Genomic DNA, 23,859 nt, shown 5'->3' with positions numbered 1-23,859 from the left:
CTGACTGATTCAAATGAACTACTTTCTGTGGACATGCAAATCAACTGGGGCCTCAAAGGTCTTCTAATTTTAGCCTTGATACACTACATGACCAAAAGTATGTGGACAGCTGCTCGTCAAACATCTCATTCCAAAATCATGGGCATTAATATGGAGTTGGTCCCCCCTTTATTTCTATAACAGCCTCCACTCTTCTGGGAAGGCTTTCCACTAGATGTTGGAACATTGCTGCTGGGACTTGCTTCCATTCAGCCACAAGAGCATTAGTGAGATCGGGCACTGATGTTGGGCGATTAGGCCTGGCTCGCAGTCGGCATTCCAATTCATCCCAAAGGTGTTCGATGGGGTTGAGGTCAGGGCTCTGTGCAGGCCAGTCAAGTTCTTCCACATTGATCTCGACAAACCATTTCTGTATGGACCTCGCTTTCTGCCTGGGGGCATTGTCATGCTGAAACAGAGAAGGGCCTTCCCGAAACTGTTGCCAAAAAGTTGGAAGCACAGAATCGTCTACAATATCATTGTATGCTATAGCATTAAGATTTCCCTTCACTGGAACTAAGGGGCCTAGTCCGAACCATGAAAAATATTACCAGACCATTATTCCTCCTATACCAAACTTTACAGTTGGCACTATGCATTGGGGCAGGTAGCGTTCTCCTGGCATCCGGCAAACCCAGATGGTCGGACTGCCAGATGGTGAAGCGTGATTCATCACTCCAGAGAACGCGTTTCCGCTGCTCCACAGTCAAATTGCGGCGAGCTTTACACCCCTCCAGCCGACGCTTGGCATTGCCCATGGTGATCTTAGGCTTGTGTGCGGCTGCTTGGCCATGGAAAACCATTTCATGAAGCTTCTGACAAACAGTTATTGTGCAGACGTTGCTTCCAGTGCTGACGTTGCTTTGGAGCGCTATGCACTTTATCACTTGGCAGTCCCGTTCTGTGAGCTTGTGTGGCCACCACTTCGCAGCTAAGCCATTGTTGCTCCTAGATGCTTCCACTTCACAGTAACAGCACTTACAGTTGACTGGGGCAGCTCTAGCAGGGCCAAAATTTGACGAACTGACTTGTTGGAAAGGTGGCATCCAATGACAGTGCCACATTGAAAGACACAGAGATCTTCAGTAAGGCCATTCTACTGCCAATGTTTGTCTATGGAGATTGCATCGCTGTGTGCTCAATTGTATTACTCTGTCAGCAACAGGTATGGCTGAAATAGCCGAATCAACTAATTTTAAGGGGTGTCCACTTACTTTTATATATATAGTGTATCAGCGTTTGCTGTTGTAGTCTAGGCCTTTCTGGCTTATCAAAGAGCTCATTAGAGGGGTTCTTTGTCTTGGGATGGAACCCATAGGGAGAATGGATGGTGGGCAGGGAGCAGGAACTCTAGCTAACCTGTCAGGGAGCAGCAGGACTCTCCTAGCCTATAATCTGCTGCTGCCGCCAATTAAAAGGATAAAACCCTAGGTCTGCAGAAGTTGGTCTGATAACGACACCGTGAACTGAAGAGCTGCTAGTACTACGGTACAAAGAGTACTAATGAGCCTTCCACACCGAGACTTCCTTTATTGCTCATACTTTCTTATCATCCAGTTTATTGTCGTCGTCCCCCAACAATTGCCGGTTGCCGACCCCTGACCTACACATTCCTCTTATTAATCACATGTCAATCTTACATCCACAATTATGCTACAACTGTGTATGCCTGTGTGAAAATCAATGACAGAGAGAGAGAGTGGCCGAGAACAGGAAGAGAGAGAGTTGAAAATGTACCGGTGGAGAAGCCAGTCTTCTTGTGACACTTGGTGAACTCGATGTTAAAGTAGGTGACCAGGGCGTGGATGTAGTCGTTCCTCTGGATCTGAAGGCAGAAGGCTGAGGTGAAGGACAAGTCCTCAGTCTTCACTGTATAGATGTCCACCTCCTGTTGAAGAGGGACAACAACCACACTTCCCTGTTACATCTACAGCTAGCAGTGTTAATGCTAATCACATACATAATCCATAGTGATTGGGGTTCTATTCACACCATTCACTGCCAGCACAGTGGTTTCTCCATTGTGTATGTACATGTAGGCCTAACTCTTCCTCTGTTGTCTTACAAGTCTTAAGTCTTGTAAGGAGCAGGCCCACGTGCATGTCTTATATGTGAGTCATATGATCTATGTGGCGGTGCCCCTGGGCATTGTGTCCTGTATTATCCCTGAGCCTCTTGTTCTCTCTGTCAGAGCTGAAGCCGCTGCTCTCTGCTCCAACCTCTCCCTTTGGGTTCAAGGGCCACAGAGCTGAAACCAAACCCCACTAACCCCCCCTCACCCCAGAGGGACCAGCACAGAAACCCCCACTAAAGGTGGATGAACGAGGAGAAGATGGGGTCATTTGGCTGGAGAACCAAGGCAGTAACTATTGTCAGGCTTGTATTGTGCTCACATCCTGCTCCTTTATAGACCTCCTACAGTATGATTCATATCCCATATTTTAAAAGGGTATCTAATGCCTTGTGATTCTGCAGTGGGAGAGGAGAGCATATGGTTGTGAAACACAGCTTTCTGCTCCGGTGAGGCCCACATTTCATCTTTCACTCAAATGTCAGCACACCAGCGGTTCCCAAATCACGTTAGCGTTTGATTACAGAGAAATCAGGAGCGTCCTCCCATCTGAATCCGTTGCTGCTAGGTAAGCAGATGGTTTAGAGCTCAGATACTGTGTTGTTATGCAGTCCCCTATAATGTACTCACCGCAGGGGGGGGCAACTGGCTCTGTTTCCAAAGTGCCACATTTGCAGTGGAAAAATACCATTTTTATGTATCGGGCGATCAGCAGTTAAAACAGCATAATTCAAAGTCAACGTCCCCTGCTATCTTTCTCAAACAGCTCCCAGCTTTCGTAAGAGTAACAACTGTTTACTTTGGTTATGCGCCACAAACTCCTTAAAGTCATATTTCATAGTGCAGGACAACAATTCCTCTTCGGAAAGGAAGCATTTTGAACACGAGGAACTTATTTGATCCCTTTAACAACCTCAACCTAAGCTCCTTTGCGCGCTGTCTGTGTACAATATTAATTAAAGGACTCATCCTATAATCCATTCAGAGACATTCAACACCTTGTCAGTGGCGTGTCATTTTCTGGGTTGTCAGGTTTAATCTTGCCAGGCGTGAGTGCAAACAAGGCGCCAGTATCAAAATCTTGAAGATAAAACACTGACTTTTCAAAGATGATTTCCCTGCTTGTTATTATTTCAGACAAAAGGCTTTAGAAAGAAACAACATAAACGCATGCACTTAGAAATGGCAATCCAATCAATAATAGTAATCTAGGTAAACAAGAATCAATAATCTAGGTAAACAAGACAATCAATAATCTAGGTAAACAAAACAATCAGACAATCAGCAGTCTAGACATGGGAATTAACATGCATGGCACAATATGTAGCTAGTAGTGAAGGACAGAGAAAGCATGGCCAGAAGGCTGGAATTGGAGGATCACATTAGGGTGAAATATTGTCCATTTACAACTGAGGACATACGCCACTAGATTGTGATATGTATATGGATGATTTACTGTCTCTTTACTGTAACATATGGTCTCTTTCCTGATTTTGAATTAGGTTAAACAGTTGAAAAAGTCTTGAATCCTACAGTGTGTTTTCAACAATGCCAAGTTACGTTGAGGCAGGTGGATGAGAAGTACACACCTCAGCAGTCCAAAACCTGAAGCTTAGCAGCTATGTTCACCATTCGAATGAGCAGATCAAGATATCATCTGGTGGCCCATTATACTAATAACAGTAACACCGGTTATGTAAATCCTACACTGCATTAGCCTAGAGTTTTTTTGTTTACTTTATTATTTCAACTATTTAAAAAAACAAGCACACATAAAACTTGAAAAAGCCATAGGTGGACATGAGTAAAATCATGGAGGATAACACAATAAAGGGATTGTGGTCCTCTTGAGACACGGATGAACACAGTATGGCAGCGAGATAATAAAACAGAAAAACAAAGAAGAACATCTCTCTCATCATTGCAGTTACATCGTAGGGTACAATGAAACGGGCACAGAAGACAAACAGTTTAAAACTTTGCAGAGAGGGTGTCGTTTTTATGGGCAGAGACAACGCTGACGCAATGCTTTGTGATTCAACAGTGGGCTTTCACACTGCTGGTTCTCCACAAATACAAAAAATGACCTACCCTCACATACAGTCACACACAGAGACATGCAATAGTTCTACACACATCCACACACACATGCACACATGTCAAATGAAGACAAAGCGGACCTTGATCAGGAAGGAGTTGGTGACCATCTGTTTGGGGTCCACTATGTCCACCAGAGGCTCCTTCATGGCCACGTTACGGATGCAGGTCATGTCAAAGCCATACACGTTCTCCCACCCTGTGGATGCACAGCGCATTATGGAACACCTTTGTGGAAGAAGGGCAATTAAATAAATCAGTCTTAGAGAGGGAGGAATACATAGTGTGTGTCGAAAATGGCACCCTACTCCCTATGTAGTTGACCAAGGCCCAAGATACCTGGTCAAAAGTAGTGGACTAAATAGGGAATTGGGGGCCACTTCAGACGCAGTGTCGGCTAACCATCACTGTAGTGCAGTGCACCGCAGTAAACAGAGAAATTGCCTAATCTCTCCTCTCCTCAGGCTAACTCATCATGTATTAAGGATGACTACAGTACTTAAGATAGTGTGTTTAAGATCGAGTCCATTTAAAAAAAACTGGAGGCCTCTTACACTTCAATGTTGTGATGTGAAAATCCTGGCGAAATAAATTGCATATAGAATAAAAAAGGTTTTACCAGATATTGTTCATCCTGATCAGATAGGTTTTTTACAAGGACAATATAGTGGAGATAATATACGACAATTACTTGAAACAATTGAACACTATGAAACGTCAAAGATACCAGGCCTGGTCTTCATAGCAGATTTTGAAAAGGCGTTTGATAAAGTACAACTAGAATTGATATATAAATGCCTGGACTACTTTAATTTCGGTGAATCTCTTATACAATGTGTAAATGTTATGTACAGCAACGCCAGGTGTAAAATAGTAAATAATGGTTACTTCTCAGAAAGTATTGAGCTGTTAAGAGGAGCAAAACAAGGCTGTCTGTTGTCTCCATTAGAGGTCGACCGATTATGATTTTTCAACGCCGATACCGATTATTGGAGGGCCCAAAAAGCCGATGCTGATTATTCGGCCGATTATTTTCTGTTTTTTTTTATTTTTATAATGACAATTACAACCATACTGAATGAACACTTATTTTAACTTAATATAATACATCAATAAAATCTATTTAGGCTCAAATAAATAATGAAACATGTTCAATTTGGTTTAAATAATGCAAAACAGAGTGTTGGAGAAGAAAGAAAAAGTGCAATATGTGCCATGTAAGAAAGCTAATGTTTAAGTGCCTTGCTCAGAACATGGGAATATATGAAAGCTAGTGGTTCCTTTTAACATGAGTAGGTTGTAGTTATTATATTATTATAGGAATTATAGGACTATTTCTCTCTATACGATATGTATTTCATATACCTTTGACTATTGGATGTTCTTATAGGCACTTTAGTATTGCCAATGTAACAGTATAGCTTCCTGGGCTCAAACCAGGAACACATCGACAACAGCCACCCTCGAAGCAGCGTTACCCATGCAGAGGAAGGGAAAAAAGTACTCCAAGTTTCAGAGCGAGTGACGTTTGAAACGCTATTAGCGCGCACCCGGCTAACTAGCCATTTCACATCGGTTACACCAGCCTAATCTTGGGAGTTGATAGGCTTGAAGGGGTGGGTATAATTTGTGGAACGTTCCAACAGGAATCTGTTCCAAAAAATGTAAAGTAAAAGGTTGCCAACCAACAACGCATACAAAGTAGCAACGCATACAAACCTAGCTAACTAGCTGCCGAATAGGCATCAACTCACCACGTAGCTTATTCTTAATGTTTGTCCATAGGCAAACAGACATGTGAGGACAGACATTTTTTGGAATAAACGTGATGAGTGAAAAACGCAATGAAATAGACCACTCCCTACCCGGTATCTTATTCTGCCGCTATACAACTTTGTATGCGTTGTTTTTTGGAAACCTTGTTATTTATGAAGTTCTTGGAATAGATTCCTGTTGGAACATTCCACAAATTATACCCACCCAGGTTGAAGTCATAAACAGCGCAATGCTTAAAGCACAGCGAAGGGCTGTTTGAATGAATGCTTACGAGCGTGCTGCTGCCTACCACCGCTCAGTCAGACTGCTCTATCAAATCATAGACTTAATTATAATATAATAAACACACAGAAATACGAGCCTTGGGTTATTAATATGGTCGAATCTGGAAACTATCATCTCGAAAACAAAAGTTTTTTCTTTCAGTGACATACGGAACCGTTCCGTATTTTATCTTTATTTTTTTATTTATTTTATTTCACCTTTATTTAACCAGGTAGGCAAGTTGAGAACAAGTTCTCATTTACAACTGCCACCTGGCCAAGATAAAGCAAAACAGTTCGACAACATACAACAACACAGAGTTACACATGGAGTAAAACAAACATACAGTCAATAATACAGTAGAAAAATAAGTCTATGTACAATGTGAGCAAATGAGGTGAGATAAGGGAGGTAAAGGCAAAAAAAAGTCCATGGTGGCAAAGTAAATACAATATAGCAAGTAAAACACTGGAATGGTAGATTTGTAGTAGAAGAAAGTGCAAAGTAGAAATAGAGATAATGGGGTGCAAAGGAGCAAAATAAAATAAATAAAATAAATAAAATAAATAAAATAAATAAATACAGTAGGGGAAGAGGTAGTTGATTGGGCTAAATTATAGATGGGCTATGTACAGGTGCAGTGATCTGTGAGCTGCTCTGACAGCTGGTGCTTAAAGCAAATGAGGGAGATAAGCGTTTCCAGTTTCCGAGATTTTTGTAGTTCGTTCCAGTCATTGGCAGCAGAGAGCTGGAAAGAAAGACGGCCAAAGGAGGAGTTGGCTTTGGGGGTGCCCTGAGAGATATACCTGCTGGAGCGCGTGCTACAGGTGGGTGCTGCTATGGTGACCAGTGAGCGGAGATAAGGGGGGACTTTACCTAGCAGAGTCTTGTAGATGACCTGGAGCCAGTGGGTTTGGCGACGATTATGAAGCGAAGGCCAGCCAACGAGAGCGTACAGGTCGCAGTGGTGGGTAGTATATGGGGCTTTGGTGACAAAACGGATGGCACTGTGATAGACTGCATCCAGTTTGTTGAGTAGGGTATTGGAGGCTATTTTGTAAATGACATCGCCAAAGTCGAGGATCGGTAGGATGGTCAGTTTTACGAGGGTATGTTTGGCAGCATGAGTGAAGGATGCTTTGTTGCGAAATAGGAAGCCAATTCTTGATTTAACTTTGGATTGGAGATGTTTGATGTGAGTCTGGAAGGAGAGTTTACAGTCTAACCAGACACCTAGGTATTTGTAGTTGTCCACATATTCTAAGTCAGAACCGTCCAGAGTAGTGATGCAAGACAGGCGGGCAGGTGCAGGCAGCGATCGGTTGAAGAGCATGCATTCAGTTTTACTTGTATTTAGGAGCAGTTGGAGGCCACGGAAGAAGAGTTGTATGGCATTGATGATCGTCTGGAGGGTTGTTAACACAGTGTCCAAAGAAGGGCCAGAAGTATACAGAATAGTGTCGTCTGCGTAGAGGTGGATCAGAGACTCACCAGCAGCAAGAACGACATCATTGATGTATACAGAGAAAAAAGTTGGCCCAAGAATTGAACCCTGTGGCACCCCCTTAGAGACTGCCAGAGGTCCGGACAACAGGCCCTCCGATTTGACACACTGAACTCTATCAGAGAAGTAGTTGGTGAACCAGGCGATGCAATCATTAGAGAAACCAAGGCTATTGAGCCTGCCGATGAGGATGTGGTGATTGACAGAGTCGAAAGCTTTGGCCAGTTCAATGAAAACGGCAGCACAGTATTGTTTCTTATCGATGGCGGTTACGATATCGTTTAGGACCTTGAGCATGGCTGAGGTGCACCCATGACCAGCTCTGAAACCAGATTGCATAGCGGAGAAGGTGCGGTGGGATTCGAAATGGTCGGTAATCTGTTTGTTGACTTGGCTTTCGAAGACCTTAGAAAGGCAGGGTAGGATGGATATAGGTCTATAGCAATTTGGGTCAAGAGTGTCCCCTCCTTTGAAGAGGGGGATGACAGCAGCTGCTTTCCAATCTATGGGAATCTCAGACAACACGAAAGAGAGGTTGAACAGGCTAGTAATAGGGGTTGCAATAATTTCGGCAGATAATTTTAGAAAGAAAGGGTCCAGATTGTCTAGCCCGGCTGATTTGTAGGGGTCCAGATTTTGCAGCTCTTTCAGAACATCAGCTGAATGGATTTGGGAGAAGGAGAAATGGGGAAGGCTTGGGCGAGTAGCTGTGGGGGGTGCAATGCTGTTGATTGCAGTAGGGGTAGCCAGGTGGAAAGCATGGCCAGCTGTAGAAAAATACTTATTGAAATTCTCAATTATAGTGGGTTTTTCGGTGGTGACAGAGTTTCCTATCCTCAGTGCAGTGGGCAGTTGGGAGGAGGTGTTCTTATTCTCCATGGACTTTACCAAGTCCCAGAATTTTTTTGAATTTGTGTTGCAGGAAGCTAATTTCTGCTTGAAAAAGCTAACGGGTGACTAAGTCTAAATATTCCTGTTAGGCATTGATGTTTATGGTTAGGTACATTGGTGCAACGACAGTACTTTTTTCGCAAATGCGCTTGTTAAATCAACACCCGTTTGTCGAAGTAGGCTGTGATTCAATGAAAATTAACAGGCACCGCATCAATCATATGCAACACAGGACACGTTAGATAAACTAGTAATATCATCAACCATGTGTAGTTAACTAGTGATTATGTTAAGATGATAGTTTTTTATAAGTCTAATGCTTGCTAGCAACTTACCTTTGCTTCTTGCTGCCCTCGCGTTACAGGTAGTCAGCCTGTTAATCCTTGTGGAGTGCAATGTAAGGCAGGTGGTTAGAGCGTTGGACTGATAACCGAAGGTTGCAAAAACGAATCCCCCCTGAACAAGGCAGTTAACCCCGTTTCTAGGCCGTCATTGTAAATAAGAATGTGTTCTTAATCTGACTTGCCTAGTTAAATAAAGGTGTAAAATATATATATATATATAATAAAAAAATAAAATAATAATAAATCGGCAAATGGGTGGCCAAAAATACCGATTACCGATTGTTACGAAAACTTGAAATCGGCCCTAATTAATCGGCCATTCCGATTAATCGGTCGACCTCTAGTCTCCATATCTATTTATGGCCATCGAAATGCTAGCTATTAAAATCAGATCCAACAAGAACATCAAGGGGTTAGAAATCCAGGGGATAAAAACAAAAGTGTCAATGTATTGCAATGAATAAAGTATTTTATTGAGTCCGCAATCTGGGTCCCTGCACAGTCTCAATGAAGATCTTGATCACTTTTCTAGCCTCTCTTGACTAAAACCTAATTATGTCAAGTGTACCATATTACGTATTGTAGTTTACCATTAAAATTGGTGGATGGTGAAGTAGACATACTTGGTATTCATATCTCAGATAAGATGCTGCAACCACGGAGAGGTATGTACAGTGCATTCGGAAAGTATTCAGACCCCTTGACTTTTTCCACATTTTGTTACGTTGGACTTATTCTAAAATGTATTAAATACATTTTTCCCCTCTATCTACACGCAATACCCCATAATGACAAAGCACAGTTTTTTTTGCAAATGTATTAAATATAAACAAACGGAAATATCACATTTCCGTAAGTATTCAGACCCTTTACTCAGTGCATAGTTGAAGTACCTTTGGCAGTGATGACAGCCCCGAGTGTTCTTGGGTATGACGCTACATGCTTGGCACACCTGTATTTGGAGAGTTTCTCCCATTATTCTCTGCAGATCCTCTCAAGCTCTGTCAAGTTGGATGGGGAGCGTCGCTGCACAGCTATTTTCAGATCTCTCAAGGGGTGTTAGATCGGGTTCAAGTCCAGGCTCTGGCTGGGCCACTCAAGAACATTCAGAGACTTGTCCCGAAGCCACACCAGCCATGTCTTAGCTGTGTGCTTAGGGGCGTTGTCCAGTCAGGTCCTGAGCGCTCTGGAGCAGGTTTTCATCAAGGATCTCTCTGTACTTTGCTCCGTTCACCTGTCCCTTGATCCTGACTAGTCTCCCAGTCTCTGAAAAACATTCCCACAGCGTGATGCTGCCACCACCATGCTTCACCAATAGGGATGGCGCCAGGTTTCCTCCAAACGTGATGCTTGGCATTCAGGCCAAAGAGTTAAATTTTGGTTTCATCAGACCAGAGAATCTTGTTTCTCATGGTCTGAGTCCTTATGTGCCTTTTGGCAAATTCTAAGCGGGCAGTGTCGTGGACAAATCAGAATTAGTTGGGTAACATAGATAATTAAGATATTTTATTAGTATAATATGCTTATTTGAGGTACTTGTCATTAGAAAGTGTCCATTGGACTCTGGTGTCTTTTCAGTTACACATTTCCCTTAGCTGGGGCTCAGACACTGTGGGCCCAGAGAGGGGAAGAGGTCAGACTTGTCTTTTACTTGTCTCTGTTGCTCTGCAGAATATCAGCAAGAGAGGAGGACCGAATGAAATATTGTCTTCATATGTGAATGTCTCTTTACCTATGCTTAAACCATGTGAAGGGATGGCGTGATTACTGGGGAACCAATGACTTGTCTCCACAATGTCTGTGAGCAAGTCACACCCTCCTTTTCCTTATTGTGGGGAGGTTTATGGCAGTGTCTGGGACCATGGTCTCTTAGATCTCACACAAATCCTGTGATAATATATGGCCTAGAGGCTCACTCCCTCCAGTGAGCCTGTCCAGGAGTGGGGTCAAGAGAGGGTTTGCTTGAGATGGGAGTATCTAGAGTTGACAATTGATATATGCCATTGGATGAAATAGTTCTGTTCAATACCGTACCAGGGAGGGACAGTTCTAAGGAGACCAGATACAGGGCTATACCATTAATCCTGTTGACATAGCAGTTACTGTCTGATGTGTTTTATTGATATCTGTCATACAAAACGTAACCTTTGTGAACTGTTACTAAGTATCTGTGGTTTGTCAATGTACGTTGAAGGGGCTGTATCGTTGCTATAAAAGATCCCTGAGCCATTCTGTAAGCACCTCATTAAATGATTCATTCGAGAGAATGCATTGGTGGGGTCAAGAACTTTTGCAAAATTATCTTAAGTATTAAAGATGTAGTTTAACTCGGACTGGTGTGTTTTGTAACTCCTCATTTGGTAATGCGGAAATTAGCCACCACATTTGGCGACGAGGATGTGATGTGAATCTTCACTTGGTGATCGCTCCTGACGACCTAGGTAAATCGTGCACGAGGGATCCCACAAACTTGGGATCTCAGGGAAACCACACTTCGGGAACGAAGCAGATGGACCCACCTTTGATCTGAGAGGCAGCGAGCCGAGTGGATACCACATTTCGAACTTAGTTTTTTTAAAGAAAGAGGTGAGCAAAACACACTTGAAGTCGAGTTTTTAGAAATTAGCCTCTGTTACGTGAGCTCTGAGTGTGTATTCCTTTGTGAGGGGGGCACCTTGGAGGCGTAAACAGGGCCGAGTCAGAGGAGAGAAATCTGAGAGTTTGCGGACTCAATGATACTCTGCCACTGGTCGGTTGCGGGCGACCTAGAGCCGTCCTGACACTGAATTGATCACAGTGGGGATTGGTGCGGTCTGTGGGGGTGAGGGGCCAGGGTGACTGTGTGTTCTGTGTGAAACATGGTACTTGGTGAAGCCCTATTGGAATAAGGACCTAGTTCTGAGAATGTCTGTGTGACTGTCTAAGTGACCCTCAGAGGTGGTGAATTCCAATTATTTTAAATGTGCTAGCCAGGTATGCCCTGGGTTACTCTGTGTGAGTATTTTGTTAAAGTTACCACTAGGTAATCTTTGTAGGAGCGTTCTGTGTGAGCGTGAGTAGGTTTACTCTGTGTGAGTAACCTTTCAATTATGTTCTGTGTGAACATCGGACCAGTTCTGTGTGAGTATCGGGCCAATCCTGTGTGGGTGATCCTTAAAGTTCTGTGTGAGTACCTAAACATTTCTAACGTTTTATATGGATTCTGTGAAAATATGATAAATTGTATGTATAATCGATTACTAGAGATTTGATAAAGAAAGTAATGCTGAGAATATAATTAGATACAATTTAAACCAACCATTCGTAGACGTACGTAGGTTTTAAGTTGGTATCTTTAATGGATAATTTAATAAAGATGAGGTTTTAAGCGTTATTAAACTGTCTACAATGTTTGGGAAATTGTGCTCTAGAAACTGATTGGAGTGTGTCCACTTTTGGTTATCTTACCCTAACGATGTAACTATAAATGCTTATTGTATTATCCCCGTCTGGGTACAACAGTTGAAATAAAAATGCCCTTAAGGTCTGAAACTGTTTTATTTTTTCCTCCCAGTATGAGAGGAGTTGCTGGATTTATTGAATACACCGTTTTCCATAAAGTTAGTGCGAATTAAGATGGAATCTCGACGTAATTGATAAAGTCGGACAAAGCCTAGGGTATCCATCAAACTAATTATCATTGGCTGATTTTAATATGATGAAGTAAAGTCATTGAAATACGATGAGAAAACATCTACTTTTATTAAAAGGCGCAAGATCTGTTTCCTAGTCTATGAATGTTGATTTTACTCTTTGACTGCTAATCTATTCATTTGGCATGTGAGAATCATCGCCGGAGTAACGCTTGGACTTTGAAATTAGGGCTATTTTCTGGGAATTGTCTCAGTAATACGTGCCTGATTTCACGACTACAGACAATTGTGAATGGGTTTATTTGCTGGGAGTCTTGTTCAATTAAACAGCATTGGTGGTACAGGAATAGAATTCTCGCCTGCCACGCAGGAGGCCAGGGTTATCCTAGCCCATGCACCAGGGGACTGATTATAATTCTACTATTGGTATGTTTTGCCTGGAGAGATACGGTTGCTAGCGTTTGTTTAAGATATAAATGTAACGTTTTGATAGCTTGAATAGTTTAAATTGAAAGACTAATTCATTAGAAAATAATAGCGATGTTATTTTGATATAATACGTTGTCTGTTGCTGGAACTGACATACAGAGAAAGAGTTGAATGAAGCATTTTAAAAGTATGGCGATTTACAAGTTATTTTTAAAGTCTTGGATATTTCATAAGTGTGAAGCTGAAAGAGAAGAGGAAGTTGTAAAGTTTGGGTTTAATCTTACTATAGAGGTAAGGCAGAACGTTGGTTGAGTAGTGGGTTATATTTTTGCTTACGGGTAAAACAAAAGATGAGAAGAGAATTGGTTATGTGCGCTGGGCTATGTTTGGGCTATGTTTGGCTGGAAGGAAGGATTTTGTGATGTGAAGCTGGTTATTGATTATTGGTTTGAATGTTTAGGTAACACCAGTGAATTAGAAAATGAAGTTTATGTATTAAAACATATTACTCTGTTTCCATTACGTGGAACAATGTCAGGACAGTACAGTGAATTGCAGGTTGAGTTAGTTTTATTTTACAGGGACAGTGCGAATTCATCACAGTTGTGCGTGTGCTTGGCCGGAGTGCGCGTTCCTGTAAGACGTAGAGTCGCAAGATAGCGCGAGGACGAGCTTTGTGAGGGGAGTGAGTGTAACCGAGGTGGTGTGCTAATAGCGTTTCAATCGGTGACGTTACTCGCTCTGAGACCCTGAAGCATAGTTTTGTTACTTCTGTAGTAAAACAATTTCATATGTTTTGGAAATTAGCTAGGTTGCATTTGGTTATTTGAATGACCTTTTTCATTTGCTTTTAAAAGAGAGGTTGGAATCAAGTATGATGCAGTGGAACTTTTTCCCTGATACACAGACATCTGTCTCAGGGGCATCAGTTGTTTTCTTTGTGAGGAACATGCAGACTGTGTTTGGTGTTTTATTTTAATTTTATCGAGATGCAAACATGAGTCTCTTAGCAACTTTGTCATCTCAACCATTACTAGAAGTGAGTTTTTGTGTAGGTTGTTTGTTAATTGCATGCATTTATCACTGTATCATCTGCATACATTGGAACTTCAGACTCTGTACAGACAGAAGGAAGATCATTCATGTATGAGCTGAACAGTATTGACCTTTGGGAAATGAAAACATTGTGTATTATGAGTGGAAAAAAGTTAGTTTTGATTCTTACGCTGATGAGACAGCACACACTTTTTTAAGGTTTTAGATTTGTTAAACGACAAGGTTTGTTGTACTAAATTTATGCTACAGGTTGAAATGATTTGTTTGCTAGAAAAAGGTTATGGGTTTGTTTATTGTTTACTGTTTATTGTTTATTTTTGGTGTTGTTTTCACTTAATTAAACATTGTATTATCTGATGTGTTTGAGTAGGATTCTTTCCTCCAGGACGGATGAAAGTCAACTGAAGTATGTATGTTAAAGGAGACATGAGAGAACACGTCTCAAACTACATTTTATTAAATGCCTGGAATTAAATATTGCTGAACAATCCAAAGGTGAAAAAAGCTATCACATATTTGTTGGACATTGGTCTAGTAATGATACCAGGATAATTGTATCTAAGGGTCAATTAAGCATGCATATACATTGATGCAGATTAAAACTAATGATTAATGATTTGAGGGAGTACAGTGGAATTATCATTAGGTTTTGTTTGTAGTTAACTTTTGGGTTTCTGAATCAGTTGTATAATGAATGCTAACGAAGTGTTTTGTGTTTGTCTTTGGGAAAATGGGGATTTCATTGTCTCTCTTTGGAATGTTTCCTGGGGCTATAATCTTGGGTGAGTGAGATTGAGGCCATAAACTACCAAAATGGAAGAGGCCTGGAAATGTTTTGTTTGTTTTTACTTTAGGGTTTGCAAATACCCACACACAACACATTTGTTATTACTATTTGTTGGTGTTCTTAAAATAGTATGTTTGATTTGTTTTTCTATTTCCTGTGGGATTGGTGAGTTTTCCATTTGACTTAGTGCTAAGATATCTTAAAGGGGTATACACACATGGAATTTTTAGAAGATTTTTTTCCTGAGTTTTAATTAAAGATGTGGATTCTTTTGTTAATGAAATGTCCTGGGTAACCTGTGATACAACATGTAGAAAATGATGTTTTATTTTGATTTTTTTTTTTGTCTAGGATAGTAAGAAACATTTCTGTGAAGGGGTGGTTTGACTTATGACCTTTGTCTGGGTTTTCCTGTGTGGTCTGATCAGCCTCATGGGAAAGCCATTTGGATAATACATTTTAGGTCATTTGTTATACTGATTTCAAGGTAATTCGTGAAATGTATAATTATGATGGAATTTAAAGTTCTTAGACATATTTGTAATTTGGACCTATGTGATATAGGGCATTGCCTTTCACTAAGGGTAGGCTGCTCGAAGTCTGTTTTCCTATGACCATATGGGTAAATTATTTTTTCTTTGTGGAGGTTTTCAGAGTTGTGATTTTCATTTGGTTATGTTATTTGACATTTTGTTTTATCTTTTGATTTGTACTAGTGTTTTTTTATACATTACTCTCATGGAGAGTTATGTGTTAAAAAATGGGGGAGGATACAGTTCTTTGAGGGTTTGGATTCAGTTCTTTGAAATTTGGATTGAAGTTTACACACCTTGAGTGATATGTGAAGGAGTGTATTGTTGTGTTGTTTGTTCTGTTCTATTCCTGATGGGTTATAGGTCTAACTTCCTGATTCTGTGGCTCTGCGATGGAGTTGAAATTAAGATGGGAAGTATTAGCCAATTTGAAAGAATAGTGTCAATAGAATGTGTTGTTATTCTCTTTGAATAATGTTTAGACATTTGTATTAAGGATAATTGGTAAAAGTAATAATTTATCATGTAGTGAATGAACTGAACTAAACTGTTGTTCTGATCTGTTCTTTCGAGGTTATCATGAAAAGTGACATCAGACGGTATCTTAATGCATGGAAGAGATAATTGGACCGAAAAGTGTGTGTACCTCAAATCCCCTCTAATTGGCTGAAGAAGGAGTGACGAAGGCATTGAATATGGCCCTGTCCGAACCATTTCTACTGAGAGGAATGGCCGAGCCAGCAACCGGTGTACAGTATCCGATCTAAGCTATCAACTGCTTTTCTCTCATGTTTCTCTCAGGAGTGTGAGAGGAGTCCACGTGGAGTGAGCATGGAGAAAGGTGCTGTTCTAAACTTTTCTTATGTTACTGGTATACTGGTTGACGAATGGACAAGACATAATGGGCATCTAAGGTGAAACATTGACATTGGGACATTATAATGGGTCATTCACTTTGAACTTTAAAGTTATCTGAAGAAGAACGAAGAGGACGCCAGAAGAATCAGTGCCTGGAGGAGGGGGTTGGTCAACTGTGCCCAAAACTGTTTAGACTTTTGGGGTATCAGGTTGATTGTAGAGGTCTACACCACGTAAAATTATAGTAATTTAGATTAAGAATGCATTGAGATACTGATCTGTAGAATAATCGTGATAAAATTGTTAATAGTAGAAATTATGGGATAATTATACGGGATGTTAAAATGAATGTACATTCTGCTAATATTGATGTGTGTTTAAATTTAGTTTTTACTTTGAGTGATAAGACAAATTTGAATCACTGAGCAATGTCATTTTGAAATTTTGGTTGGATAATTAACTGAGTTCTAATTATGATTTTATTTGGAAATTGAATGAATTTTAAAACTGAAGGATTGATTTGAGTTGAATATGTTAATATCTAAATGGGTGAAGAAATTAATGTATTAGAGATAGATTGTTTTGATTGTTGTTATGAACTAAGGATGTTGACGTTATTATAAGCATGCCATAGTGACTGACATGGGTGAACTCTGACCAGGAGAGTGAAAAGGATCCTAATCTATTTGGATCTATAGGCATTGCCTTGTAAATAGTGGAATCATGATGTTTGTCTTGGGTCATGTTCATTAGGCACCAAGGATATACATTTTATTTTAACTAGGAGTCACTACCTGGATTTGTACAACAAGATATGCTAATTGTAGTTTCTGGGATGGAAATAGTCATTTCCAACATACTATGCTGATCCATTGGAGTGTGATAGATAACTAAAGATTATTTTATTAAACTTCATTGTTGCATGCACTGCATTATGCATTAATTATGTGATTTTTACTGTCTATGGAAAATATACCTTTGAATCTCATAAACTGTATGCATTTTTTGTTTTTCTTCATGGGTTCGTGCAGGTGACTGTGTATCATAGCCTTCCCAGACAAATTGCTAGAGTGTTTAGTAAATGTTGGGGGATGGTAATAAGAGACAGTGCTGATTTTCTTGGGATGTTATGTGCAGGAACCCCTGGAAATGAGTTATTGTTTTGTGATTTTTGGTTTATGTAGAATATATGTATGTTCTATGTGAATGAATGTTCTTACATTTTTTGTTTTTCTTTTAAGTTGAGAGGGGATGACTGTCTTTTCTGTTGTGATGTCTGTGTTTAGACACTGGTTTTCATGTAACGTTACTGTTCTGATTCTCTAGAAGGGACGGAGTCCCTTGAGAGGGGAATGTCGTGGACGAATCAGAATTAGTTGGGTAACATAGATAATTAAGATGTTTTATTAGTATAATATGCTTATTTGAGGTACTTGTCATTAGAAAGTGTCCATTGGACTCTGGTGTCTTTTCAGTTACACATTTCCCTTAGCTGGGGCTCAGACACTGTGGGCCCAGAGAGGGGAAGAGGTCAGACTTGTCTTTTACCTGTCTCTGTTGCTCTGCAGAATATCAGCAAGAGAGGAGGACCGAATGAAATATTGTCTTCATATGTGAATGTCTCTTTACCTATGCTTAAACCATGTGAAGGGATGGCGTGATTACTGGGGAACCAATGACTTGTCTCCACAATGTCTGTGAGCAAGTCACACCCTCCTTTTCCTTATTGTGGGGAGGTTTATGGCAGTGTCTGGGACCATGGTCTCTTAGATCTCACACTTATCCTGTGATAATATATGGCCTAGAGGCTCACTCCCTCCAGTGAGCCTGTCCAGGAATGGGGTCAAGAGAGGGTTTGCTTGAGATGGGAGTATCTAGAGTTGACAATTGATATATGCCATTGGATGAAATAGTTCTGTTCAATACCGTACCAGGGAGGGACAGTTCTAAGGAGACCAGATACAGGGCTATACCATTAATCCTGTTGACATAGCAGTTACTGTCTGATGTGTTTTATTGATATCTGTCATACAAAACGTAACCTTTGTGAACTGTTACTAAGTATCTGTGGTTTGTCAATGTACGTTGAAGGGGCTGTATCGTTGCTATAAAAGATCCCTGAGCCATTCTGTAAGCCCCTCATTAAATGATTCATTCGAGAGAATGCATTGGTGGGGTCAAGAACTTTTGCAAAAGTATGTTAAGTATTAAAGATGTAGTTTAACTCGGACTGGTGTGTTTTGTAACTCCTCATTTGGTAATGCGGAAATTAGCCACCACAGCAGTCATGTGCCTTTTACTGAGGAGTGGCTTCCGTCTGGCCACTCTACCATAAAGGCCTGATTGGTGGAGTGCTGCAGCGATTGGTTGTCCTTCTGGAAGGTTCTCCCATCTCCACAGAGGAACTCTGGAGCTCTGTCAGAGTGACCATTGGGCTCTTGGTCACCTTCCTGACCAAGGCCCTTCTCTTCTCCCCCCATTTGCTCAGTTTGGCTGGGCGGCCAGCCCTAGCAAGAGTCTTGGCGGCTCCAAATTTCTTCCATTTAAGAATGATGGAGGCCACTGTATTCTTGGGGACCTTCAATGCTGCAGAAATGTTTTGGTACCCTTCCCCAGATCTGTGCCTCGAGATAATCCTGTCTCAGAGCTCTACGGACAATTCCTTTGACCTCAAGGCTTGGTTTTTGCTCTGACATGCACCGTCAACTGTGGGACCTTATATAGATGGGTGTGTGCCTTTCCAAATCATGTCCAATCAATTGAATTTACCACAGGTGGACTCCAATCAAGTCATAGAAACATCTCAAGGATGATCAATGGAAACAGGATGAATCTGAGCTCAATTTCGAGTCTCATAGAAAAGGGTCTGAATACTTATGTAAATGTGATATTTCAGTTTTTTATATTTAATACATAAAAACCTGTTTTTTCTTTGTCATTATGGGGTATTGTGTGTAGATTAATGAGGGAAAATAACTATTTAATCCATTTTAGAATAAGGCTGAAACGTAACAAAACGTGGAATAAGTCAAGAGGTCTGAATACTTTCCGAATGCACTGTACATGTCTATTTATGGAAAAAAATCACATTGATTAACTCTTTGGTCCTATCACAGTTTACTTACTGATGGTGTTGACTACTCCAGACGACTCGTTTTTAGCCAAAAGAAATTCACTTTATTTGCAATGCTAAGCCAGACAAAATTAACCGTGCTTATTTATATAATGAATATGAGGTTTGAAGGCTAAAATTGTTAAATATTAAAGCATTAAATCTATCACTAAAAGCTTCACTCATACATAAGTTATACTAAAACCCGAACTGGTTCTCCAGTAAATTATTAAGAAGGCAATTTTGGAACAAAGAATGAGCTTTAATACGTATTACCACTTCTAATTTCCGACAAATTGAAAATTAAACTTTGTTAAAAGTACCACCCTTTCTTAAACAAGCCATACAAAGCTGGTTACAATTTCAATTTTATCCTCCAGAAAAGGACAAATATTACAACAATTATTAAGGTTAAACTCAAATATAGTGATTGATAAAAAACTTTATGGAAAAAAAGTGTTTCAATTCTATTATATTTATTAATGATATTATGAATAGAAATGGTGGAGTTATATTACATATGCAGCTATCAAAAATATATGGGAATGTCTGCTCAATCCAAATTTACAACCAACTGATTGCATCATTACCGCAAAAATGGAGGATGCAAGTGGAAGGGGGAGAAGGTAGAGTACTTGTTAGTCTGCCATATATTAAAGATACAAATTGGCTGAAAAGGATTGGCATAAATAGACAAATATACCAGTTTCTTTTGAAGATTTTTTTTTTTTTTTTTTTTTTTACAGCTGCGCCATACAGGTTGCAAAATAAATGGGCAGAGATGTTCGATGTACCGATTCCAAAAAAACAATACTTGATTCAACACTTCAAATTTTTCCATTTGAATTATTATATAAAATTGTTGCCACAAACAGAATGCTATATATATATATATGGGGCATACAACAATCTCAGCTCTGTATATTTTGAGGGTGGTCTAGGGTGATAGGTGGGATGGGCTGAGAGTTGCTGAGGGGTGAGATTAAGAGCTTATGTTTGGTAATGTATTATTGTTATGTGATTGCTGTATATAAAAGTACCATGTATGTCAAATGTGTAAATAAAATGTATATGTAAAGTGTAAAATGTAAAATGTATGTATATGTAGCATAAAAGATGTAAAAACAAAATAAGATATTTGTGTAATCCGAAGAGGGGGCGTGGTGGATGGGTTAATAAAAAATAAGTATTATATTTTTTAAAAAGATAGTGTGTAAGCATCTTTATGTGACCCTTTGAAGTGGAAAAACTTAAGCGTGACAACAGGAGGAGGAGGGAATAATGAGCAGGTCGCACCTCAGCTGTGCATTATCAGGCCCTAAAACTGAAGTACTCCTAGGTAATATTCCAGCACATGTAAGAACACAGATTGAAACAGGGAGTGACTATCTGACTTTGTCCAATAAGAAATGCTAATTTCCTTTTTCCGTTTCAAAATGCTTTGCTATGATATGCCATAATGAATACGACCCTGTTCTCATGATGACAGAACATTATTTTAGCACACTAAGTGATCAGGTATGTCATCCTTTCCCAAAAGACATCTGTCTGTTGGAACCAGACTGGGCCAAATATGGACACTGTCCCCCACCTCCTATCTCTGCTTTCACTAAAATCTCTCACTGCACACGGCTGAGAAAGAGGAACAGCACTGGCTGAACTTCTCCTCAGCGCTCAGTCATGTGGTCTGGGTTTCTGTAAGCATAAGGAACTCGCTGTCTCAGAGTATTGTGTTGGTGTGGAATTCCCTATTGGTGGTGTATGTGTGTGTGTAGGTATGTGGAGTGGGTGTGTGTGGTGGTATGAGGCATTGTTCTGCTTCATGTCCTCTGTTTGACTGTCATGGCTCAGGTCTCTGTGCTGAGATGAACAATTCCACCAAATCTACCAGGAGAGCTTTGTGTAGGCTAGCACTGAGATTGAGAGGCTTGTTGACTTGAATATTGTATCGATCATCACTTATGCCTTTGAAAAGTTCAAATGTATGACCAACACTAATGTGTGTGCGTGTGCCTGCCGTGTGTGTGTGTGTGTGTGTGTGTGTGTGTGTGTGTGTGTGTGTGTGTGTGTGTGTGTGTGTGTGTGTATACAGTATATTGTGTATGTTTAAGTGTGTGTCTTTGGTGCATGTGCTGCTGTGGTTGTTCTACATTGACGGTTGATTAGCAAAGCAGAAATATAAGCCAGGTAAGACCCACCATGGGAATAGAGAGCGAGTCAGGGGCAGAGGGACTTATGTGAGGGCACCGGGCCAAGTAAACATACACACTCACAGTGGATTTTGAAGTCCTTGTACTGCCTGTCCTCGATGGCCACCACATACAGTGCAGCTCGGTCTGGAAACATCAGACCGCCGGGTTTCTGTGTAAAATTTGGGGAGAAAACAAGTACCTGCAATCAATCCTGCATAGAAGGACATCTCATTTCTCAGCTGCGCTGCATGTGAGAAGATGCAAACACAAGGCCAGGCTATGGTTTTAATCCCTGGGTAAGTCAGTGAAGTTAGAACATTCGTCATGCTGCTAGCATGTCTGGTCAGTGCATGTGCACACACACACACGCACACACACACGCACACACACACACACGCACACACACGCACACACACACACACACCTACCAGCCACTTGTCCCTTGCAAAGATGACGGTATTGAGCATGGACTCGTAGAAGAGACAGTAGCCCATCCACTCTGAGATGATGATGTCAACCTTCTCTACTGGAAGCTCCACTTCCTCCACCTTGCCCCTGAAGATGGTGATAACTACAAGACATACCATTACACACCATTAACATGGAGAAAATCACATTAGGTATCTGTGAAGATAACACAGGAGCAGTGGAGTAAAGAACTTAAGAAAAAATACATCTACTTAAGTAGTTTTTACTTTTACTTCACTACATTCCTAAAGAAAATAATGTACTTTTTACTCCATACATTATCCCTGACACCCAAAAGTACTCGTTACATTTTGAATGCTTAGCAGGACAGGAAAATGGTCCAATTCACACACTTATCAAGAGAACATCTCTGGTCATCTCTACTGCCTCTGATGTGGCGGACTCACTAAACGCAAATGCTTCATTTGTAAATTATGTCTGAGTGTTTGACTGTGCCCCTGTCTATCTGTAAACAAGAAAACGGTGCTGTCTGGTTTGCTTAATATAAGGAATTTAAAATAAGTATATTTAACAATTACATTTACTTTTGATACTTTTAGACTTTTACTCAAGTAGTATTTTACTGGATGACTTGCATTTTCTATTAAGGTATCTTTACTTTTAGTCAATTATGACATTTGCTTACCACTTAATATTATCACTTAAGCTCTGCTTCTAATAACACAATCTGCAAATGATGCCTTGAACCATGACAAGAATTCAATTAGCTGAAGTGTTTTTCTGTAATAGCATAATTCTCTGTCGTACATAAAGTGCATTCGGAAAGTATTGAGAACTCAACTTTTTCCACATTTTGTAACGTTACAGACTTATTCTAAAATGGCTTCAATAAAAAACTGTAAAATCAGAAATCTACACACAATACCCCATTATGACAAAGCAAAAACAGTTTTTTAGACATTTTTGCAAATGTATAAAAAAATATTTAAAAAAAGGTATTTACATAAGTCTTCAGACCCTTTGCAATGAGACTCGAAATTGAGCTCAGGTGCATCCTGTTTCCATTGATCATCCTTGAGATGTTTCTACAACTTGGAGTCCACCTGTGGTAAATTCAATTGATTTTACATGATTTGGAAAGGCACACCTCTGTCTATATAAGGTCCCACAGTTGACAGTGCATGTCAGAGCAATAACCAAGCCATGGGGTTGAAGGAATTGTCTGTAGAGCTCCGACAAAGAATTGTGTCGAGGCACAGATCTAGGGAAGGGTACCAAAAAATGGCTGCAGCATTGAAGGTCCCCAATAACACAGCGGCATTAATAACAGCTTTGCACACTCTTGGCATTCTCTCAACCAGCTTCATGAGGTAGTCACCTGGAATGCATTTCAATTAACAGGTGTGCCTTGTTAAAAGTTAATTTGTGGAATTTCTTTCCTTCTTAATGCGTTTGAGCTAATCAGTTGTGTTGTGACAAGGTAGGGGTGGTATACAGATGATAACCCTATTTGGTAAAATACCAAGTCCATATTATGGCAAGAACAGCTCAAATAAGCAAAGAGAAACGACAGTCCATCATTACTTTAAGACATGAAGGTCAGTCAATACGGAACATTTCAAGAACTTTGAAAGATTCTTTAAGTGCAGTCATAAAAACCATCAAGCGCTATGATGAAACTGGCTTTCATGAGGACCGCCACAGGAATGGAAGACCCAGAGATACCTATGCTGCAGAGGCCAGGTTCATTAGTTACTAGCCTCAGAAATTGCAGCCCAAATAAATGTTTCACAGAGTTCAAGTAACAGACACATCAACATCAACTGTTCAGAGGAGACTGCGTTA

The 23,859-nt window shown here is 40.4% G+C and overlaps 1 protein-coding gene across 3 annotated transcripts in view; it reads right to left on the bottom strand.

Annotated features, from left to right (window-relative positions):
* The window catches only part of LOC115197411 (protein arginine N-methyltransferase 8-B), a 53,380-nt gene that overhangs the window by 5,646 nt on the left and 23,875 nt on the right, over positions 1 to 23,859 (bottom strand). For all 3 annotated transcript variants that reach the window (XM_029758908.1, XM_029758909.1, XM_029758910.1), the window contains exons 5-8: positions 22,014 to 22,156; positions 21,667 to 21,754; positions 4,291 to 4,406; positions 1,777 to 1,927 (exon numbers count right to left, since the gene is read on the bottom strand). In XM_029758908.1, the coding sequence (XP_029614768.1) occupies positions 1,777 to 1,927; positions 4,291 to 4,406; positions 21,667 to 21,754; positions 22,014 to 22,156 (498 nt within the window). The remainder of the gene's footprint in view (positions 1 to 1,776; positions 1,928 to 4,290; positions 4,407 to 21,666; positions 21,755 to 22,013; positions 22,157 to 23,859) is intronic.

The sequence above is a fragment of the Salmo trutta genome, chromosome 7 (genome assembly GCF_901001165.1).
Source record: "Salmo trutta chromosome 7, fSalTru1.1, whole genome shotgun sequence".
Classification (NCBI taxonomy): domain Eukaryota; kingdom Metazoa; phylum Chordata; class Actinopteri; order Salmoniformes; family Salmonidae; genus Salmo; species Salmo trutta.
This window is presented reverse-complemented; position numbering and strand designations above follow the sequence as displayed.